Genomic DNA, 22,309 nt, shown 5'->3' with positions numbered 1-22,309 from the left:
TCTTGGATTGTAAAAAACAGAGAATCAAAGGTCCAGATTTTCCATCAAGTTAGCAAAATTTGATGCAGGAATGCAGATGTTTAATGTACAATTTCATTTAAAAGTACCAATTTATAAGAATATAACTTCTAAATATTGATATTTTTGCAAATGTTAATCATTTTTGGTTGTTTTTATTTTTTTTTTAAATTGGCATTTTAAGGGAGTCAACTCTAAAAAAAGTGCATTTTCTGAAGGATTCTGTATGGAATTTTCCTATTTTGTATTTTAGCCGGAAAAAAACGTACGGTGACCCTATCTTTTCTTTTGATATTCTCAAAACAGTGTCTGAAAGCTATCTTTTCCTGAAGTATTTAACAATTCTATCATTTTGTTTAGTTTCTAATCACAAAATGGTGTTTTTTCCTGTATAATCCATACAAAATGTGTCATTTTGTCCCGTCCTAGCTGTAGCTTGAGAAAATGCGCGGTTACCTAGTTTTTATTGTATTTTTTAACATGTATCAATAGATACAACGTTTTGGCAAAGTATGAACCAATTCTATCATTTTTATTTTAGACTCCCATACCACCTTAAAAGCCTTTTGTACATATTTTTTTTATAGTCTTCCAATAAGACAAAACATGGGCATTATAGGCAAAATGGTCAGATTTCTCCGAAGCTATATATAGGCTATACATTTTTTCAAATTTCACAGTTAACCAAAAATATCGGATCATCCAATGAATAAATCAAAGTAAAAATTAAGACAGACCCACTATGAAGACATTTATTTGGACCAGGGTATTTCTATCATTGACTGAGGTCTACTCAGACTAGTTATTAAAATAGCCGGACTGTCTCTGTTTAAAACCACATGAACATTGTTTTCTATAAAACTACGTAATCGGCTGTAATTCACTGACTATTTGTATAAATATTTTTTTCTATAGTTCATAAATTTCTCAAAAAGTTAATTTGTTATTCTATCGATTTGGTACTTCTTCTTAAACTTAATATATTATCGCGGGAAAAGTTGTTATCTCCCTTGGAATAATCCGTTCGAGTTACTGTTCTTATTGAATGGCGGATGTCCAAAAAATGTTTACATTGACGACCTTGAAAGAAAGTGCTATGATATTTATTTGACTAATTGTTGGATATGTTGCATTCAGACCAAAACATTGTATAAAGTATATATTTTACAAAATACAATCATTCATTCATAACACCATTGTGTGTCGCCAATCAATATGGTTCACTTAATATTTTGCGCACCTGAATATATACAAAGGGTACACGACAACTCGTACTTTCGGCAAGTCGTACTCAACCAACTCGTACCTTATTTTTACCAACTCGTAACCATGTTTTATTTGATATTATTTATCAAGTTTATATGCATAGTTATTGTAACTTTCTTTCGTATATCATTATATAGCAAAATACAAATAAAAAAAAAAACATTCATTGTTAATAAAATTCAATCATAATTGTTTTAAATAAGGTTATAAAATGCTAATCGTTATAATCATTAGTATTCCTTAGAATTGATTGTTTGAAATTGTTTGCACGGCAATTTATTTGATATGCACATTAAAATAATTATGAGTACACAATGTGCTAATCAGTGGTCATTAGTGGATAACATACCTACAAAAATAGAATGGATTTGTTAAAAGTAGAATAAACAGAGAGAAGTAAATGAAAACAAAAAATCGGTATAAGTGCGGCACTATGAACATCAAAGGCCGTTGAGTTATACTTAAACAATCACCATCCTCACCGAAAAGAAAATGCATGGCTTAAACGTTGTAAAAACCAAGCTTAGAGAAAAAATATATAAACTATGGTGAAATGTATGATCATCTTCAATTGCAATCATGGTTCGTCCACGTTGTAATGTATGCAAGAAGACTGTTACGATTCGACAAGATGCTCTTCAATGTGACACATGCGACAACTGGCAGCATCGTCTATGTGAAACTGGTAAGTTGATTTATGTTTTACTTGTTTGTAGAAATTAAGCCCACTACCTTAAACATTCTTTAACCATCGTAATTGTGCTGTGTATTTGCAAATAAACAAGGGCCCTTTCCTAAATGTTATCATATCTTTTATCTTTTTAAAATGAAGTATAATTGTGATTTTATATATATCCTTTTATGTAGTCAAATTATATAACAGAAAAAAGTATTATGTTGTATTCCACATGTTCCATGCAGACTTTCGATATATAAAATTGTGTATCTCAATAATATTTCCCCCTAATCCTGTTATTTGGTCCATGTTTGGGGCCAATAAGAGTTTATATTTCAAAAAGCTGTATTTGTAGGACCCTTATTACTATTATTAATAGCAACAAAGCCTTGTAAAAATGTCTTACAATGTGTGTGTAAATATTAGTGATACTAGTGTTTTTTTAAATACGCCTCTCGTAATTCTTCTAAATATTGGCTTAATTTTTATTTTAACTTTTATAATAATTGAGGTCAATACGTATATAAATAATAGTAGTATTGTGATGAAATATACATTTTAAAATATAGTGCAAACGTACATGCAGAAAGATTAGATCAGGTGTGAAGTTGTTTTGATAACGGTTAATTAATGTCACGCTTCATGTGTGAATAAGGGCCGATTAACTGGTAATCGACATGCTTCAGGTGTGAAACAATGATCAATGATCAATTAATCACCGGCATGCGAACTGCAATAAATAATTTGTGTATTAAGGTTTATGTTTAAAGGCTGTGGATTTTCTATAAAAATCTTGATTTATTTGCCACAAAGTCCTCTTTTTCTATTCAATTCAATGGCACAGTAAGTAAGCATAGAATTGTTAGTAAAATTGAATTATGAAATAAAATTATGAAATAAAATTATAAAAAATTAAACCAATACATTTTATTTCTTACAGGCATTTCTAAAGAGTTGTATAATCAGCTAGTACAACAGGAAGAAGAGATAGACTTCTATTGCAAAGAATGTGGTTTGCCAGCAGAAGAATCCAGCATCCCTCAGCTACCAGACTTTAAAAGTACACGCTATTCTACTGATGGTGTCCATGAGGCCAGTTTTTCTCTAGAACAGTCTACTGTTAGCACCCATGAGGAAAGTCATTCTCCAAACCAGTCAACTTTGGATGTCCACCTACCCGACACGTCCGAGGTATATGACCAGTCAACTATCGTCCAACTCAACAACTCATCGTTCACCGTATCCGACGAAGAAGACACAACTATTCATCTCAACATCCTTGACCAGTCGTTCGACATCACACAACGTACCTTTGCTGAACCAGATATTATTACAGAAACGTAAGTATTCATAAATATTTTAACAATCAGAAGGCTTGGGTTTCATTAAAATCAGCTGAAGATGGTTTCAGAGTGTAAGTTGACACGTCAACAGCGATCTACTTCCAAGTTTCTACAAGCCAAGTATTTCCAGTTGTGGGACCAGTATAGAGACGGGGATTTAACCGCAAGTCAACTTGTCCGAATGTGTGGTTTGTTGAACAGACGTCTGCGGATTAAAAGACATTTCGTTTTCTGAATGAAAACCGCTCAGTGGTTAATTATGTGATTGAACAGTATTGAACATTTATTGAACATGTAAACTTTTTGAGATGAACAGTTATATGAAATGAATTTGATTCAGATAAATCAAATTATTTAATGTATTGTTATTCTTATCTGTTATTGATTATAGTATCTAATAAAAAATATATAAATCTTTTGCAATTTGCTTTATACATGCATGTGCTTTATGGTTTCAAAACTATTAGAAATGCATTCATTATATACATAAAATATACGAAATAAGACATATAAAAAAGAAGATCTCGTATGATTGCTTATGAGACAACTCTTCACTAGAGACCAAAATGACACAGAAATAAACAACTATAGGTAATCGTACAGCCTTCAACCATGAGCAAAACCCACCCATACCTCATAGTCAGCTATAATGACCAGTAAAACAATTCAAACAGAAAACGAACTGACTGCCATACTTATATAAAAAAAAAGAACAAAAAACAAAGTGTTATCACATCAACAAACAACGTGTTTATCGCAATATTCAGTAAAAAATCTCTTCAAATATTCTAAGGATCGAGCACACCTTGACACTTGAGGATTTTTTTTCAGATACAAATCCTATCAGTAGATAAATCAGTAGGTAAATAATAAAATATGAAGCATTATAATGTTAAAAATATTTTCTACTAACACGAAAAAACTAAGACATGTTCAACGCAATGTTCAGTAAAAAATATCCTTTTCATATTCTATGGATCTACCTCAGGGTGCACTGGGATACTTCAAGGAGTTAAAATATCCATATCTACGGATATAAACATAGAAAACTTATATTATAATGCTAAAAAAATATTGGGTACGACTTAGTAGAAGTACGAGTTGGTAGAAGTACGAGTTGCCGAAAGTACGAGTTGGCTGAGTACGAGTTGCCGAAAGTACGAGTTGACATGTATCCTATACAAATGTACAATGTATAGACGTATAGTATAAATCAGATGGTACGTTATCAGGAAACTGATCCGACCATAAGTCGATCACGCCAAAAGTCTGACTAATCGATCTAATAAAATAACAAATAGCTACAGTGCAGTCCAGAGCAGTATAACAGCCCACTAACAAGAAGGGGGAGGCATGACTTTTTTTGGGATGTTGGGATTGGGTACTTTTAAGCTTAGGATTTCGAACTTAATCCTTTCATGATCCAGGAAATCCTTTTTTCAAATTTTGGAATGTCGGGATTTAAATTTCTTGGGATTTCATGTTTTTTAGGCCGGGATTTCAGGATCAGGATCCCTCCCAACACCCCTCATTCAAGACTAACATGTACATGTATCTTTTAACTTTATTCTAATATGACGTGCTTCTTTCGCTTTATGAACAAACACATGCTCTAAATCCAATAAAGATTTGTTTGCACATGCGTATATTGACTTCTTCAGAATAATGAATTTTATCAAATTATCGTGCACTTAATATATTTCCTTGCCTTTAAAACACTTTCAAACTCTTAAATGGCGCACATTATGTTACTAATTCATTTATTATGACTGTTATATGTTGTATTCCTAAATTGACATATTTGACCTAGATACGACAACTGTTCATGCTTGCTGTTCAAACTCCACCCTCTGAAAAATCACAGTACCAGCCGCTTGCTTCTTTACAAACAAAAAAGGGAGGTTCATAGGAGAGCCTACACAAACGCTATTACACTTATACTTATCGGACATAGAAATTACCTTAATTATCCTATTCAGAATCGAATTAATTGATGCAAGCTATACTTTATTGTAGTTTTAACATGGGTAGGCATTATATTCGTGTTATTTTAGCTCTAACTATCGCTGGGGCAAAAAATAATCACGAATATAATGCCTACCCATGTTAAAGCTACAATAAAGTATAGCTTGCATCAGTTATTTCTTAATTAAACAATGAAAGAGGGGCGAAAGATACCAGAGCAACAGTCAAACTCCAAAATTGAAATAAACTGACAAAGCCATGGCTAAAAATGAAAGAGACAAACAGATGAAACTAATAAAACCAATATAAATAGATGAATTTAACAGGCTTCTCAATAAAAAATACAAAAAAAAAAGTTACTTAATTTTATTATACCAATTTATGGCACAATATATAAACAAGACAAACAAATATATTTCACAGCACTGGAATACTTCTTATCGCTATTTGTCCACCATTACTGAACATCACACATTCCCATAAAATTTTGACGTCAAAATATGAAATATCTGATGCCACTATGACAATAGAAAGGTGATTGTACAATGTATGACATCAATATTCAAGCAGAACAGATTCTTGAGTCAGCCAGGAATAGCGATAACTTGTATGAGGATTAAGAATCTACTGTACTGCAAAATGACAATCACACAGTCGCCTTAAAATTGTCAATAAGCAAATTAGCAACAAGCTGTTAATAATAATTAAATACAATAAGCTAAACAGATAGAACATACATTTGAGCTAGCCACATTTAGATAAAAATATAAAAATAACTAACACAGTTGTATGGGGCTGGTTGGAAGGAAGTCCTAATAATTATGACATCTGGCAAGGCTATTTTAATTTTTTTCTGCCTAATCCTACAAATTTTAAATGTGCTGCGAAACCGGAAACAAAGAAATATATATGAGCTTCCTATACCCAAGTAATAAGTTAGCCAATCAATATTAAGAACACTGGGAACAATTTCATTCAAGTACATGTAAGCCCCATGTGAGCTTATGCCATCACTTAGCGTCTGTCGTCGTCTGTCGTCTTAAAGTTTAAAAAATCTTCTCCTCTGAAACTATGGGGCCAAATACCTTCAAACATTAACCTAATGTTCCTGAGGGTATTTTGTTTATAAGTGGTATTGAAGTTTTGATCTATCAACAAACAAGGCCACAATGGCTAAAAATAGAACATATAGGGGTCAAATGCAGTTTTTGGCTAATATCTCAAAAACTAAAGCTTTTAGAGCAAATCTGACATTGGGTAAAGTTGTTTAAATGGTCAGGATCTATTAACCCAGAAATTTCAGTCTCAGAATCAAACAACCCATTGTTGGATTGCTGCCAATAAATTGGTTATTTTAAAGAAATTTTGCAGTTTTTTTGTTATTATCATGGGTAGATATAAACTGTAAACAGCAATAATATTCAGCAAAGTAAGATCTACAAAAAAGTTGATGAGACCAAAATTGTCAATTGACCCCTTAAGGAGCGATTGACCTTTAAAGACAATTTTACACCATTTGTTCATCAAGTTTGCTAACATTTAAAAATCTTCTCGTCTCAAACTATATATCTTTAAATTTATGTTCCTTAAGGAAATGTGAAATGTATCCGAAGTTTTGATCCATCAACAAACATGGCTGCCATGGCTAAAAATATAACATAGGGGTCAAATGCAGTTTTTGGCTTGTATCTGAATCTGAAAATCTGACAAAAATTCCTAAACATAGCAAGCGAACATCCTTAAATGACCTTTTTAAGCCACTCATTAATATATATTGAAAATCGAAAGTAATCATTGATGAAAGATTTAAGCAAAAAAATAACAGGTCAGCGATTCAGGCTCTTGAGAGCCTCTTGTTTCTATACGACTGCAAAAATTGAAAATTTTTTGGTCATGCATATATTGGTATCGCGTTGGCGTGGTCATCATCGTCCTCGTCGTCCGAAGACATTTCGCACTCTAACCTTTAGTAAAAGTTTTGGTCCCAATAGTTTAGGAATTAGGGGCCAAAAAGGGCCCAAATAAGCATTTTTCTTAGTTTTCGCACAATAACTTTAGTATAAGTTAATAGAAATTTATGAAATTTTAACACAAGGTTTATCACCACAAAAGGAAGGTTTGGGATTGATTTTAGGAGTTTTGGTCCCAACTAATTAGGGGCCAAAAGGGTCCAAAATTAAACTTTGTTTGATTTCATCAAAAAATGAATTATTGGGGTTCTTTGATATGCCAAAATCTAACCGTGTATTCAGATTCTTAATATTTGGTCCTGTTTTCAAATTGGTCGACATTAAGGTCCAAAGGGTCCAAAATTAAACTTATCTTGATTTTAACAAAAATTGAATTCTTGGGGTTCTTTGAAATGCTGAATCTAATCATGTACTTAGATTTTTGATTATGGGCCCAGTTTTCAAGTTGATCCAAATCGGGGGTCCAAAATTATTATATTAAGTATTGTGCAATAGAAAGAAAGTTTCAATTTCACAGTATTGCACAATAGCAAGAAATCTTCAATTGCACAGTCATGACAGTATTGTACAATAGCAAGAAATTTTCAATTGCACAGTATTGCGCAATAGCAAGAAATCTTCTATTGCAAAGTATTGTGCAATAGCCAGAAATCTTCAATTGCACAGTATTGCGCAATAGCAAGAAATATATAATTGCACAATATTGCGCAATAGCAAGGAATTTTCAATTGCACAGTTTTGTGCAATAGCAAGAAATTTTAATTGCACAGTATTGTCCTATTTTCAAATTGGTCTACATTAAGGTCCAAAGGGTCAAAAATTAAACTTTGTTTGATTTCAACAAAAATTAAACATATGGGGTTCTCCAATATGCTGAATCTAACCATGTATTGAGTTTTTTAATATTTGGACACACTTATTGAATTGGTCCACATTGAGGTTTAAAGGGTCTAAAATTGAACATTATTTGATTTCATCAAAAATTGAATTCTTGGGGTTCTATGATATGCTGAATCTAACCATGTGTTTACATTTTGGATATTGGACCATAATAGGTTAATGTCCAATTTTAGATTTTTAAGTTTTTAAGTTTAAATTCTTAGACCACATTAATTCTGTGTCAGAAACCTATGTTGTGTCAACTATTTAATCACAATCCAAATTCAGAGCTGTATCAAGCTTAAATGTTGTGTCCATACTTGCCTAAACTGTTCAGGGTTCAACCTCTGCGGTCGTATAAAGCTGCGCCCTGCAGAGCATCTGGTTAATGTTCTTCAAATGTCAGTTGATTTCGCATTCCTTGCATACCTTATTAAAGTAGCTGATTTTGTGAAAAGAAAAGATTAAGTACTTTAATCAGGATAATCAGAATTTGTGAAAAGTATCGATGGTAAATGATCATGACAGTTCAGGTATTAGAAAAAAAATACTTAATACTCTAATTAATGCCAAAGGCCATCTTTTTTACATTTATATATTATAAAATTCATAAACATTTATGAATGATACTGAATACCTTTATATCTTTATTTTTATTCCTTATAAACATTTTTATATTGGGGACAGAAAGACTTTAAACAAGGGCCTGATCAACTTAGGATGGATCGACTTCTGGCTTGATTGACGTGAAAACCAAGGTACACAGGGATCGTTAAGTGGATCAGACCAGGTTTTACTTGCAATTACTTGTTGCATTTGTGGATACATTTTAATTTTAGCACATGCTGAGACTTAAAGATAGATCTGAGCATAAATCTATATAGAAAACATGGAAATCATCAACCCAGAAATGGGGTGGTTCATTTTTGTCATAGAATAGTTTTATATCCATTTACAATACAGTGCTTAAGCTAGAAATTGAAAGGACAAGATGCCAGTGGAGGATAATTTTTTTGATTCCTCATTCATTAAATTCACTATATACATGTATAAGTTATATATGTTATATATGTACATACATGTACTCAATCATTTGTGGTGATTACATACATGTACATGGTGATTTTATTCCATAATGTTGTTTATGGTTAGATTGCTGTCTCAGTAATGTTTATCCTTATTCTACTTGAAGCTTCTTTTTAACCAATGGCAAGTGGAGGCTCTAACAACCGACCCTATAGTTTATCAAAAGATGAGGCTCTAGCTCGCATGTTACAAGAGGAAGAATATAATGCAGCAAACCATGAAGATGAACAGTTAGCCCGAAGATTACAGGTATTGATAACAAATTGAATAAATTAAAATTTGGAGTTTCGATCCACATTTCAAGAACAATAAACTTTTGTTTACTTTCCAATAGGTCCTCTGAAGTGAGATATCATAGCAATCACATGTGTTGTCCAAATCCCCATCTTTCACCCTTGCCATCCTACCTTGCAGAACCTAACTATTTTATTAGTTAATGTTTCTTGTCAAGAAAAAAAAGATTAGAACAGTTTGTATGCCACTCTTGGTTTCAAGATCATAAATTGAGTAAGGATGCCATTCTAGTTTTGTAGATTATGAATTGTCCTAACTGCCACTCAACTAAGTCCAAACATGACCAAGATTATGAATTGGTCTGGCTGCCACTCTGAGTACCAAGATTATGAATTGGTCTGGCTGCCACTCTGAGTACCAAGATTATGACTTGGTATGGTGCCACTCTGAGAACCAAGATTATGACTTTTTATGGTGCCACTCTAAGTACCAAGATTATGACTTGGTCTTGCTGCCATTCTGAGTACCAAGATTATGAATTGGTCTGGTTTCCACTCTGAGTACCAAGACTATGACTTGTTATGGTTGCCACTCTTGAGTACAAAGATTATGACTTATTATTATGATTATGATTATGAATTGTCCTAACTGCCACTCTGGTTAACACTATTTTGACTTGTCTGGCTGCCACTCAGCTGAGTCCAAACATGACCAAATTATGAATTGGTCTGGCTGCCACTTTGAGTACCAATATAATGACTTGGTCTGGCTGCCACTTTGAGTACCAATATAATGACTTGGTCTAGCTGCCACTCTGAGTACCAAGATTATGACTTGGTCTGCAGGCTGCCACTCTGAGTACCGATATTATGACTTGGTGTGGCTGCCACTTTGAGTACCAATATAATGACTTGGTCTGGCTGCCACTTTGAGTACCAATATAATGACTTGGTCTGGCTGCCACTTTGAGTACCAATGTAATGACTTGGTCTGGCTGCCACTTTTGAGTACCAATATAATGACTTGGTCTGGCTGCCACTTTGAGTACCAATATAATGACTTGGTCTGGCTGCCACTTTGAGTACCAATGTAATGACTTGGTCTGGCTGCCATTTTCAGTACCAAGATTATGACGTGTTTTTATTGTCTCTTTTTTTCACAAATGTATGACCTTTTCTGATTGTTATCTTAGAGTAAGAAATTGTTGTACATGCAGTTAATGAGTCATTTTGCATATACATGTATCAAAATAGAGAATAGACTTTCAGCACTGAGAACAATACACATTAATGTATTATGATTCAGTTTGATGGAATAAATCTTTTTCTTAAGGAACCAAACATGTTATTGTCCTTTTTCTTACATGGATAAAAAGGATTAATTGGGTTTTTTTTGTTTTAGGGAAACATGATGTTTGGTTCAGATGAAGACCCTCTTAGTGCCAGAGGAGGGAATGCAAGACCTCCTATGAGAGCCATGACTCCAATAACACAGTTATTTTCTACTTTGGTTAATGCCAGCTTACAACACAATCCCAGGCAAGCTAGAAGATCTCTTGGGTTACTTCAGGTAAGATAAAAAAAACTCCCATGCAAGCTAGCAATTTCTTGGATTACTTCAAGTAAGGTGACACAATCCCAGACAAGCTAGACACTCTCCTGAGTTACTTCAGTTAAGACGACACAATCCCAGGCAAGGTAGCAATTTCTTGGATTACTTCAGGTAAGGTGACACAATCCTAGGCAAGCTAGACAGTCTCTTGGGTTACTTCAGGTAAGTTGACACAATCCCAGGCAAGGCAGCAATTTCTTGGATTACTTCAGGTAAGGTGACACAATCCCAGGCAAGCTAGACAATCTCTTGGATTACTTAGGGTAAGGTGACACAATCCCAGGCAAGGTGGCAATTTCTTGAATTACTTCAGGTAAGGTGACACAATCCCAGGCAAACTAGACAATCTCTTGGGGTTACTTCAGGTAAGATGACACAATCCCAGGCAAGGTAGCAATTTCTTGGGTTACTTCAGGTAAGTTAAAACTAAATATATGCTTTTACAATCAAAAGATTCCACACTTTTTAACCGGATTTTTGTGACAAAAATGTTGGTTATTGATTTGGGGATGTACGGCAGGCGGGCGGGTTGGTGGGCGGTAATCAAATGTTGTCCGTGCATTAACTCATGAACCGTTCAACCAAAGCTTTTAAGATTTTAATATGTTGTTACTGACAACTAAATGAAGGTCAAGTTCAATAATGACTTGTACCGTTCAGGAGTTATACATTGTAGTTCTTGAAAGATTGAAAAATGGAGATTCCAGTTGTGTCTGTGCATTTACGCATGAACTGTTCTACCAAAGCTTCCCAAATTTTAATATGTTGTTACTGATGACAAAATGGAGGTCAAGTTCAATAATGACGATTTTGACTTTTACCGTTCAGGAGTTATGGTTCTTGAAATATTGAAAAATGGAGTTTCCAGTCGTGTCCGTGCATTTACGCATGAACTGTTCTACCAAAGCTTCCCAAATTTTAATATGTTGTTACTGATGACAAAATGGAGGTCAAGGTCAATAATGACGATTTTGACTTTTACCGTTCAGGAGTTATGGTTCTTGAAAGATCGTAAAATGGTGTTTCCACTCACGTTGTTGCATTTACTCATGAACCATTCAATCTAAGCTTTTCAAATTTTAATATGTTGTTACTGATGACAAAATGGAGGTCAAGTTCAATATTGACGATTTTGAATTTTACCGTTCAGGAGTTATGGTTCTTGAAAGATTGAAAAATGGAGTTTCCAGTCGTGTCCGTGCATTTACACATGAACTGTTCTACCAAAGCTTCCCAAATTTTAATATGTTGTTACTGATGACAAAATGGAGGTCAAGTTCAATATTGACGATTTTGAATTTTACTGTTCAGGAGTTATAGTTCTTGAAAGATTGAAAAATGGTGTTTCCAGTCGTGTCCGTGCATTTTCTCATGAACCATTCAACCAAAGCTTTTGAAATTTTTATATGTTGTTACTGATGACAAAATAGAGGTCAAGTTCAATAATGACGATTTTGACTTTTACCGTTTAGGAGTTATGGTTCTTGAAAGATCGTAAAATGGCGTTTCCACTCACGTTGTTGCATTTACTCATGAACCATTCAATCTAAGCTTTTCAAATTTTAATATGTTGATACTGATGACAAAATGGAGGTCAAATTTGATATTGACGATTTTCACTTTCACCATTCATCAGTAATGGTTCTTGTGATATTGCCAGGACACAAATAAATGTTAATAAATCCGGTTTGCTGTCATTGTGACAGCCTCTTGTTATATTGTCAATCCCAAACATACTCACTGAACAGAATGAGTTATCTCTCTTTGTCTGAAAATCATGTATATATCATCAATTTTGTAATTGACGCTGTAATTAGAGATTCATTTGTAAGAGTTTTTTACATAAGGAAGGACATAGATTTTCATTGATTTTCATTGACAAAGAAGAGCTAGTTGAAAAAGCAAATTTATCTGGGGATAATGTGTGTTTTATGTTATTCTGATCTTTTAATTACTTTTAATAATACATGTATCTTGATAATCTAAACACTTTTTAATATCAATATTTGACATTCATTTCAAAATGGTTATTAGCTACATATCACTGTCAACTAATTATGCTTTGAATGAACAGCTGCCAATTTGTCTGGTTTGGACCAGTTTATAATTGGCAAAAGGGGGACAACTTGAGTAATTCGTGTGAAATGGAGGAAGAATTAAATCTGTAAGTATTAAATATACTATAAACAATTTAAACAAAAATGAGGTTTTATTAAAAGGTCAAATTATAACATATTATATAAATTACTTTCTTGTTAAAACAAGATGAAAATCATCTGAATCTATATTCTTTTGTAGTTATCTTCAGATGAAGAAGACCATAATGATTCTGATAATTCAGATTCTACTGTAGAAGATGAACAGGGACTCAGTACATCAAGAACTGGTGTCTCATCCACTAATGTTGTTGGCAGAGGTGCACCAAGGGGAGGACTAAGAGGTGGACGGGGGCGTCTTGGATTTAGGCCTTCAGAGACTTTAGTTCATGTTAATACAGAAAACACAGTAACACCTTCAGACACTGCAAGATCAATGTTTTCCGTGGGCTCAGACAACCAATTATCAAGATCAACAACTTCAGTCAGAGGGAAGCCACCAAGGGGTACAGTAATCAGAGGAAATAGGAGGGGAACTACAACGAGAAGAGCTTCCAACACTGGAACAAATAATTCAGAAACTGGCGAGCCTCGTTCTAATGCTGCAACTAGTCAGACAAGAACAACAGGGCGGACTGCTCCACCAAGAAGTATGGAACCTTCAGGTTAATATTTCTTATAAATTGATAAATTTTCTGATAGAGAGTTACACTCCACTAAGAAGTAATGTTTCTCATTAAATGATACAATTTTTATGCCCCATTTAATTTATGGGCATTATGTTTTTCAGGTCAAAGTTTTTGGTCAAGGTAGTTTTTGATGGAGTTGAAGTCCAATCAACTTGAAACTTAATTAGTACACATGCTCCCTATGATTTTTCTAATTTTAATGCCAAATTAGAGTTTAGACTCCAATTTCACGGTCCACTGAACATAGAAAATGAAGTGCTAGTGTGTCATCTTTGTACTATGGACATATTCTAGTTAAAAATAGTTATATACAAGTAAATAAATTGTGACAAATTTTTATATTTTGCTGACTTGATGAACTTAATTATATTTTACTGAATTGATGAACTTATATTTTATCACATGATGAACTTTTTCTGACTTTAGTTCCCCCTCTTTCTTTGGCAATCAATCAGCCGGAGTTACCCGATGGTGAGGTAGAACCAGAGATATTAATATTAGACAGAGGAGGAACAGGAAGTGATGCTAGATTCTTACATATCATGGTATGTATTTGTAATGTCTAATACCGATTCATTATTCATGTGTGAAGATTAACCACGAACTTAAATGTATAATGAAGTATAAATTTCTAAATGTTGGTATGCAGACTTTGGTAAAACCAACAAAATCAAATATATATGAAAAAAACTTTTTTTCAAGTCCACAAAAATTGGTATTCACAACAATTGATTTCCACAAAAATAAATGAATCCAGTCTGTCACATATATTGCTTTAATATATATAGTATAACATAATTCTAGTTTATGTTTTAATTATTTCAGAGAGACCCAATGCTTCTGCTGTTATTTTTAATGGGTAGAACACCACACCTCCTTGTACCAGATGACATAGATCCTACGGATTATGAGGTTTGTTTTACACAAAGTTACATTTCTCTTGTATCATTCTTCTTTTAAATGATTAGATCACCACAACCAGATGACAATTATCCTACAGTTTAACTAAAAAGTCCAGTTTTTAAATGTTTAACCTGTTGAATAGAATGCTACAGAACACTAATCTCTTTTTAACCATCCTGTAACACAGCATGAACCTCATTTATGTACTTCAGTGTTTGTTTCCTATCTTTATATTGTCCTGAAGACGCAAATCTTAGTAGCAAAAAATGTTGACCACAATAAAAAATATCCTTGTCATAACCAGGATGCTATAGATTGGATTTATGAGGTTTTAGACAACCACAGTATCCTAATTACTATACCAACTTGTAACCCAAGAAGGTGTAACTCAATAACTTATTTAACAATATTATTTGTGAGGTTTAAGAAAACTGCAGCATTCTATAGTCTCCATTCTGTACCAACTTGTACCCAAAGGCTAATTCTTAACATTATATATTCCTTTCACAAATTTCTATTATTTTAATTATATATTTAATTTATGAGTTGCATCATATGTTTCAGGCATTATGGGAATTAGCAGAGAGAATTGGAGAAGTAAAAACTCGTGGACTAAGTGAGAAGGATCTGGAAGCCTTGTCAACAAAGAAGTTCAAAGGAATAAAGAAATTTAATCAAGAAGGGCCTCAGTGCCAAGTTTGTTTATCAGAGTATAAGAATGGAGATGCCTTAGTAAATCTTCCGTGTAAACATGAATATCATGATAAATGCATCAAAGAATGGCTAAAGGTTAGTAAGGTCAATTTTTCATAATTTTATTATTGTCATTGTTGAGCAATGGACAAACAAACAAGATAAATTATTGGGATCTGTATACAGCATATAAATAATGCAGTTAATATTTGAAGTGTGAGTTTTTTTTTATTATTTTCAAAACCTATTCTGTTGTAATTTTTTGATACTAAAACAGTGAGCAAAACCCATTCTGCATAGCAAGCTATAAATGACCCTAAAAATGACATATTTGAACCAATTAAAACAGGAAAACAAACAGCCAGCCTTATGTACAAAACAATAAGGAAAAAACAAATATGATGAACGGCACCAAACAGCAACCACTGAATTACATGCTCCTGACTTGGGATAGACACATATATTGAAATTCAGAATGTGGCCTGATTCAACAGGTTTGCCAGCACCCTCCCTCCTTTAACTTAGGAAAATGGTGTAACTGCATACAATAAGAATAATCCGTTGGAAGAGGCTAAACTTAAGAGATAGATTTAAAGTACAAAATCAACAAATGAATACACTAAATACACTATAAACATGATAATGTACAAATCATAGAGTAGTCACAGCTACTGAAGGGTAGTTGAAAACCAATAACAACTGATAAAATATCATGTTTCTTAAACAAAAATATCAATTCCTACACTTCCAATGGATTTCAGTATCTGCTGGAGAAAACAAGATCTTGTGCAATGCCAAAATAGGTATCAACAGAATGTAGTAAGTACCCCTTGAGGTACAAAATTCTCAATAAGTATAAAAAATTTGTTTTAACCCACCTCACCTTAGAATGTTTATTTAATATATTTATTTACATTGTAGAGAAATGCTTCCTGTCCTATCTGTCGTCATGAAATAAAATCTGAGAGTTCATGAATATATAAACACAGTCAATGGGAGATAATTATAAAGAAAAATTCAAAGAAAGAGTAATTATAAAGAACACTGTTGTTTCTACTGATTTCATATTGTCTTTATATTTTTCATATTGAAAAAAGTGAACAACTTAAGATTTTTTTGCCAGAATAGGAAGATTTGAAATTGAATATATCCCATTTTTCCAATTTTTATAGGTATTAGGAACCATGTGATTATGGAACCTAAACCTCATTTAGCAAGAAATTAAAGTGTTGCACAAAAATGTTGACTGAAGTTTAATTGATACACAGTCACGGTTGTGATATATATCTTCATCATCTTGTTGTAAAAAAAATAATTTATAGGTGCAAAATGTCATTTTAAAGTGACTTCAGCTACTCTGATGATTTTTATCAAATTTCAGTCTTTTGTTTCAAAAGATGTTTAGATACGAAGTGTGGATGGACGAATAGTGGAAAAGTTCAAAATTATGAACAAACAAATAAGATGATTATAATGCAATTTAACTCTACTTCAGTAAGGATATTATGAAAAATCTTTGATAAACTACATATTAAAATACCTTACAAGAAACAATGAATTGAATTATTTCTTTTGAAGGTCTAAGTCATTAAAACTAATGTTGGCATTCTTCCTTTAGGGAAATCCATTCACAAATAGTCCCCTTGATAGCCATAAAAATACCTTGTTATTGTTCCTATTTATCTGTCACACTAGAACACACCACATTACAGAAGATAATATTTAGGTCAGTAAGGGTTTTTTCATTTGTGCCAAATTTGTTCCAACATTTTAATGCCCATCATTCATCAAAAATCCAGTCCCATATACCACATCCAGTATTTCCTTTTTAGTGAAAAAAGATTTAGATTCAGATGTACAAAATGTTATCATGCAATTATATGAATTATTACCTTTAAAATCATTAACCCTTTTTATATAAAAAGATTTCCAAAGGTAGAGATATACCTGCCCATTCTAATAGACAACTGCCTATCCAGGGTTCATAGGCTGGCTAAATATTTTTGATTAACCAGGTACATTGTTGGTTTCAATCAAAGTTTGATGATTCTGTTTCTCAGAAGAAAGTTTTTACAGATAAGTTTAACTGTGTTAAATGTTAGTTAATTTATTATCACAGTTTCCTCAATGTTTTGTTATAATTTATGAGATACAGTTTCATAAATGAAGTTGCATTATCTAATCATGCATATATATATATATATATGATGCTTATCCACTTTTCTTATTACTGATCCCCAATAAGGAAGTATAGTTTATCATATTCTTTTTATTCATTATTAAGTCCAGGATTGAAATTTTAATGTATTTTGTGGACACAAGTAAATCACAAATTCAAATGTCACTAAATAGAAATTTTCTGTAGGCTCTGAATGCAGACTTTTGACAAAATAATGAAATCAAATATCTGAAGAAAGGCTAATTTTTCATCAGTCCACAAAATTGGTACCCAAGAAAATAAATAAAACTACAGTAGAAAGTTCTGATTTTTTGTTGCCTAATCACTTACATCAGTTTTCTGTATATTGTCTGTATATATCATTTCAAAGGTTTGTTGGCTATTAAGGTGGTACCCAACACTTTCACTAAAATTAATTTGGCTTGTTTAATATTCATAAAATTTTGACAAAGTATTTACTTTGACCTCTTGACAAAAATATAAAAATTTCAAAACATTTGAACCAACCATTTTATCAAAAAAATTACACTGGTTATATAGCAGTTTGACAAACACTAATTTTGATCATTGATAAGCTTAATATTCCCTTAACAACACAACGTAATTAAAACGTTTAGCTGATTTTACAGAGTTATCTCCCTGTAGTGTTAGGTACCACCTTAAGGAAAGTCTAGGCTAAATTGGTTTAGTCCAGTGAGAAGAGGTTCTTCACTGTACCAAATTTCAAGTATTATTTATAAAGATATAACAGAGCCTAGCTTGCATACATCATGTACATGTATCCTTGGAAAAGAATGTAAATAATAATATCAAAGTGCTGCATGTCTAAATAAAAAAAAAGGGTCAATGATCATAACTATCTGTTCTGACAGGACAATATTTTTATTTTTTTCAATCAATAATTTCAGGGCATTAAGCACTTAGATTAGTTTTTAAGGGGAACAACAACACATTATGTTATAATTATTCATATTCTTTATTTGTGTTGTTACATCAAATTCTGTTTGAAACCTGTATTTTGATATGCTAGATATACTTTTAATTCAGTTTTTTTTGTGGGACCCAGTTTTTGTGGATTGTGCAAAAATAATTTCTTGGAGCAATCTCATGGTTTCAATGACTTTATATACAAGCCTTTGGACAAATTATACTTTATTGAGCATTTACATTTATAGTTTATTTATATACACAAAATTAACAAAACTATCCCACAAATAATCTTTCAGAAATTATTGTGTGTTTTTATTAATGCGATTTTGTCATTTTAGACTTAAATGTGATTTTGAGAAAAATCCTGTTTAATTCATATAAAATATTTTAAAATGCAAGTTTAAATTATTGCGTTTACAACTCTGTCGTATTTTTCATAAAAATAAAAACCTCACAATAATTTCTGAATTTATAGTATATTGGTACTTCTGTATTTTTACTTTTCATCTCAGCAAATTATATATCAATCTTGTACATTTTCATTGAATTTTTACTATATGTGTGAGGATTTGGATACATAATAATTATATTTTTTTACTATTAATACATTTCTATTTCTTAAAAGAGCCTTATCACAAAGCATCAAACGTCAGTTTTTTTACTACTGTTATAGCCTCAAATGAGCCTGAATTTTGTATGACCAATCATCAAATCTCATTTTGTAGCTACAGTTAGCATAAAATGGAGTTTAATTCTTATTGTTAAAGTTATTTAAACAATTATTCTACTGTCATTCTTCATGAGTGGTACCCTATTCATATCCTCCTTTAACTAGTGTCACTTCACATACATCAGGGTTTCTAAGGTATTACATATTTGTTTGCATTGAGCACTAGACAGAACTAGATAAGATAAGGCTTTTCTCTGTATTTCAAATTATTTGATTAAGAATTATATTTCTATGTTTACTTGTTATGTATTGTTGTTTACATCTTTTTGTTTGTTTAAATGGGTATTTTTTAAATTTTTTACTCAGTATTGTTTATCTTTAACTACTCAAACTATGTCAAAGTATATATAAACAAACTAATTTATATACTTTTATTTGTTTATATTTGTTTCTAGTAAATGTTGAAAAAGCAAATAAAATGGAAAATAAGAATTCAAAATGCAATTTCTCCATGAATATGCATATAAAGGTCTTGAAAAAATACTTTGCCAGCATAAAATCAGTCTCCCCAGTAATAGGAAGGCTAGCCCGCCAAGCTAGTAAATTTTCATATGCCAGTCATCATGACTTTATAAGTCTTCCCGATTAAAGAATGACTCATATATCTTAAAGAACCACTTTGTAATTTAAGTTATTCTCCATGTTGAGTCCAAACGCTTTTTCTCATCTTATATGTATATAGAGATTGAAATACATCTAATTAGAAATCGGATTTAGTGACTTGGATGCTCATACAACTAACTTCTTTTTTGGAGATAAAAATATTTACAATCATGTAGTTAGTTACCTCATTTTTTAGAGTTAAAATATATTGTACTAAGCATAGGGAAAGAAACTTATTTAGATAAGTGTAGAAATAATCCGATTCAGTTACAGATACTTTTTCCATGCTTCCCTAACATTGATCTGACAATACTCCTTCTAATTTCTGGTATTTATAAAACTAGGCAATGACATGTCTACTTCTAAATTTTATTGTGTATTATCAAGACAAACCAAGAGGAATCTTAAAGGTTGTTAAAACAGAAAATAGAACTGACCATTATCAGATCCAAAATATAAGCAATGGAATGAGACAATATCTGTATTTCAGTCATATATAGCTGTAGAAATCATTTTTGTGATGATATTGATCTGTGATAACAAGTATATTTTATTTTACATGTATTATGAATCTTTTCTGAGAATTGTCATATTTAATGACTGTTTTTTCTTTATTTTTATTTTTATATCATTTTATAAGTTTCCAGTGTCTAAAATCATTCCTTATATCTAAAATAAAGCAAATTTTGCACTGTTTTAAAATAAGTTTAATATGTATTATTGATAACATGAACTATTACAGATTTAACCTTTTACTTGTAATCTGTCTGCACATTTATATGTATAACTGTTTTATATCTAGTAAGTTTTGCTAGTCAAAGTTAACTGGTATCACAAAAGTAATAAACTGTTTTGTTGTTTAATTTAGTTTTTGTATTTTTTGTTTGTCCAGACATTACAGATTCATTAATAATGAAACCCAAGGTTATCTTCTTTATAATGATTGATTTATTAAAAGAAGCTCCAAACAGTGTATCATTTTTATCCATTCATATGGGTCAATTCTATCATAAAAGTACAATCAGCAGGACTGATGGAATAGAGAAATCATTGAACACCTACAAAACTTTCTGTGTGTTATCAATGTCCACATATATTGACTTATAGATAGCTCTGTCATTGGAAATCAGGCGAAATCTTTTTTTTTTATTAAAAAGAAAAAGACTTTCCATATTTTTATCTTGAATGTGTCAAGCGAAGAAAGTAACTAGAAATTAGCATAAAGCAAAGGTTGTTTTGTCTGTATATAAGTATACTAAGTAACATACTTTTACAGTTTCTAGATTTTATGCCTCACCTTCTAGGCAACATGAGCTTTAAGTATAACTCATTACCGTCTGTCTATCCTACCATCCTTTCATCCATCCGTCCGTCCCATTATCGTCTGTCTATTCTACCATCCTTCCATCCATCCGTCCGTCCCATTACCGTCTGTCTATCCTACCATCCTTTCATCCATCCGTCCGTCCCATTACTGTCTGTCTATCCTACCATCCTTCCATCCGTCCCTCCGTCCCATTATTGTTTCAGCACTCTAACACAAGTTTTCCTCATCCAAATTTTATGAAACCCTTCCACAATGCTAAGAACCATAACCCAGATAGACGTAGAGGTTATATTTTGGCATTATGTCCTTAACCATTTCAGATTAATGCCTATTTAAAACTGGAAAAATTCATGGAGAAATTGCATTTTGAATTCTTATTTTCCATTTTATTTGCTTTTTCAACATTTTTCCCTATGAAACTCACGAACAATGGTAAGAACCAGAACATGCAGACATAGTTCCAATTTGGGCAGTGAGTCATTTACCATTCTCGAGTTATGCCCCTTTTGAAAGGAAAAATTGCAAAGCTTGTATACATGGGACATTCGTGTCCTTAAGCACACCCTCTTTTTTTTTATTAATAACTATTTCGATGATTTCTGAACTGTTAGCAGTTTGAAAATATCCAAAAATAGAAAATTAAATAATAAAAAAAACCACCTCAAAACAGTTGTTTTATCAATAAACTAAAAATTAAATATTAAATGAACATGCGTTTTGTAAGTTTAAACAAATTTTAAACTGTCAAATATTGTACATATTACATAATTATTGATGATTCAAAGTTTTGGTTTGACATCTGACTCATCTGATTTTCTGGTTTCTGTGATAACCGACCATTAATTGAAATACCTGACGTACAAAACACTTACAATAATCATTGTTTGAGTCTATTAGTTATGTATAGCTATGTATATGTAAGGGAATGACATGGCCTGTTATCACCAGTAGTCAGCACTTCTGTAATGACAAGGCCTGTTATCACCAGCCCAGTAGTCAGCATTCCTGTGTTATCACCAGCCCAGTAGTCAGCATTCCTGTGTTATCACCAGCCCAGTAGTCAGCACTTCTGTGTTGACTTCAGTTATCATTGATATGTTTATAATTATAA

At 32.2% G+C, this 22,309-nt stretch overlaps 2 protein-coding genes across 4 annotated transcripts; both read left to right on the top strand.

The window, feature by feature from the left end:
* The first annotated feature begins 1,042 nt into the window (after positions 1–1,042).
* LOC139511502 (E3 ubiquitin-protein ligase RLIM-like) lies at positions 1,043–20,734 on the top strand. 3 transcript variants are annotated; one of them, XM_071298291.1, is made up of 8 exons: positions 1,043–1,166; positions 9,310–9,452; positions 10,839–11,006; positions 13,347–13,809; positions 14,260–14,378; positions 14,659–14,745; positions 15,301–15,525; positions 16,351–20,734. In XM_071298291.1, exons 2-8 carry the CDS (start codon positions 9,324–9,326, stop codon positions 16,402–16,404), a joined length of 1,245 nt encoding a protein of 414 aa, XP_071154392.1. In that variant the 5' UTR covers positions 1,043–1,166; positions 9,310–9,323; the 3' UTR covers positions 16,405–20,734. The 3 variants fall into 3 exon arrangements, with proteins under 3 accessions (XP_071154392.1, XP_071154391.1, XP_071154394.1); XM_071298290.1 differs by having other exon boundaries at positions 1,043–1,173; XM_071298293.1 differs by lacking the exon at positions 1,043–1,166 and adding an exon at positions 4,503–4,523.
* LOC139511503 (uncharacterized) lies at positions 1,517–4,477 on the top strand. Its single transcript, XM_071298294.1, has 2 exons — positions 1,517–1,969; positions 2,901–4,477. The coding sequence occupies exons 1-2, from the start codon at positions 1,864–1,866 to the stop codon at positions 3,302–3,304; spliced, it is 510 nt and encodes a 169-aa protein (XP_071154395.1). The 5' UTR covers positions 1,517–1,863; the 3' UTR covers positions 3,305–4,477.
* Positions 20,735–22,309: the final 1,575 nt, after the last annotated feature.

The sequence above is a fragment of the Mytilus edulis genome, chromosome 2 (assembly GCF_963676685.1).
Source record: "Mytilus edulis chromosome 2, xbMytEdul2.2, whole genome shotgun sequence".
NCBI classification, from domain to species: domain Eukaryota; kingdom Metazoa; phylum Mollusca; class Bivalvia; order Mytilida; family Mytilidae; genus Mytilus; species Mytilus edulis.
This window is presented reverse-complemented; position numbering and strand designations above follow the sequence as displayed.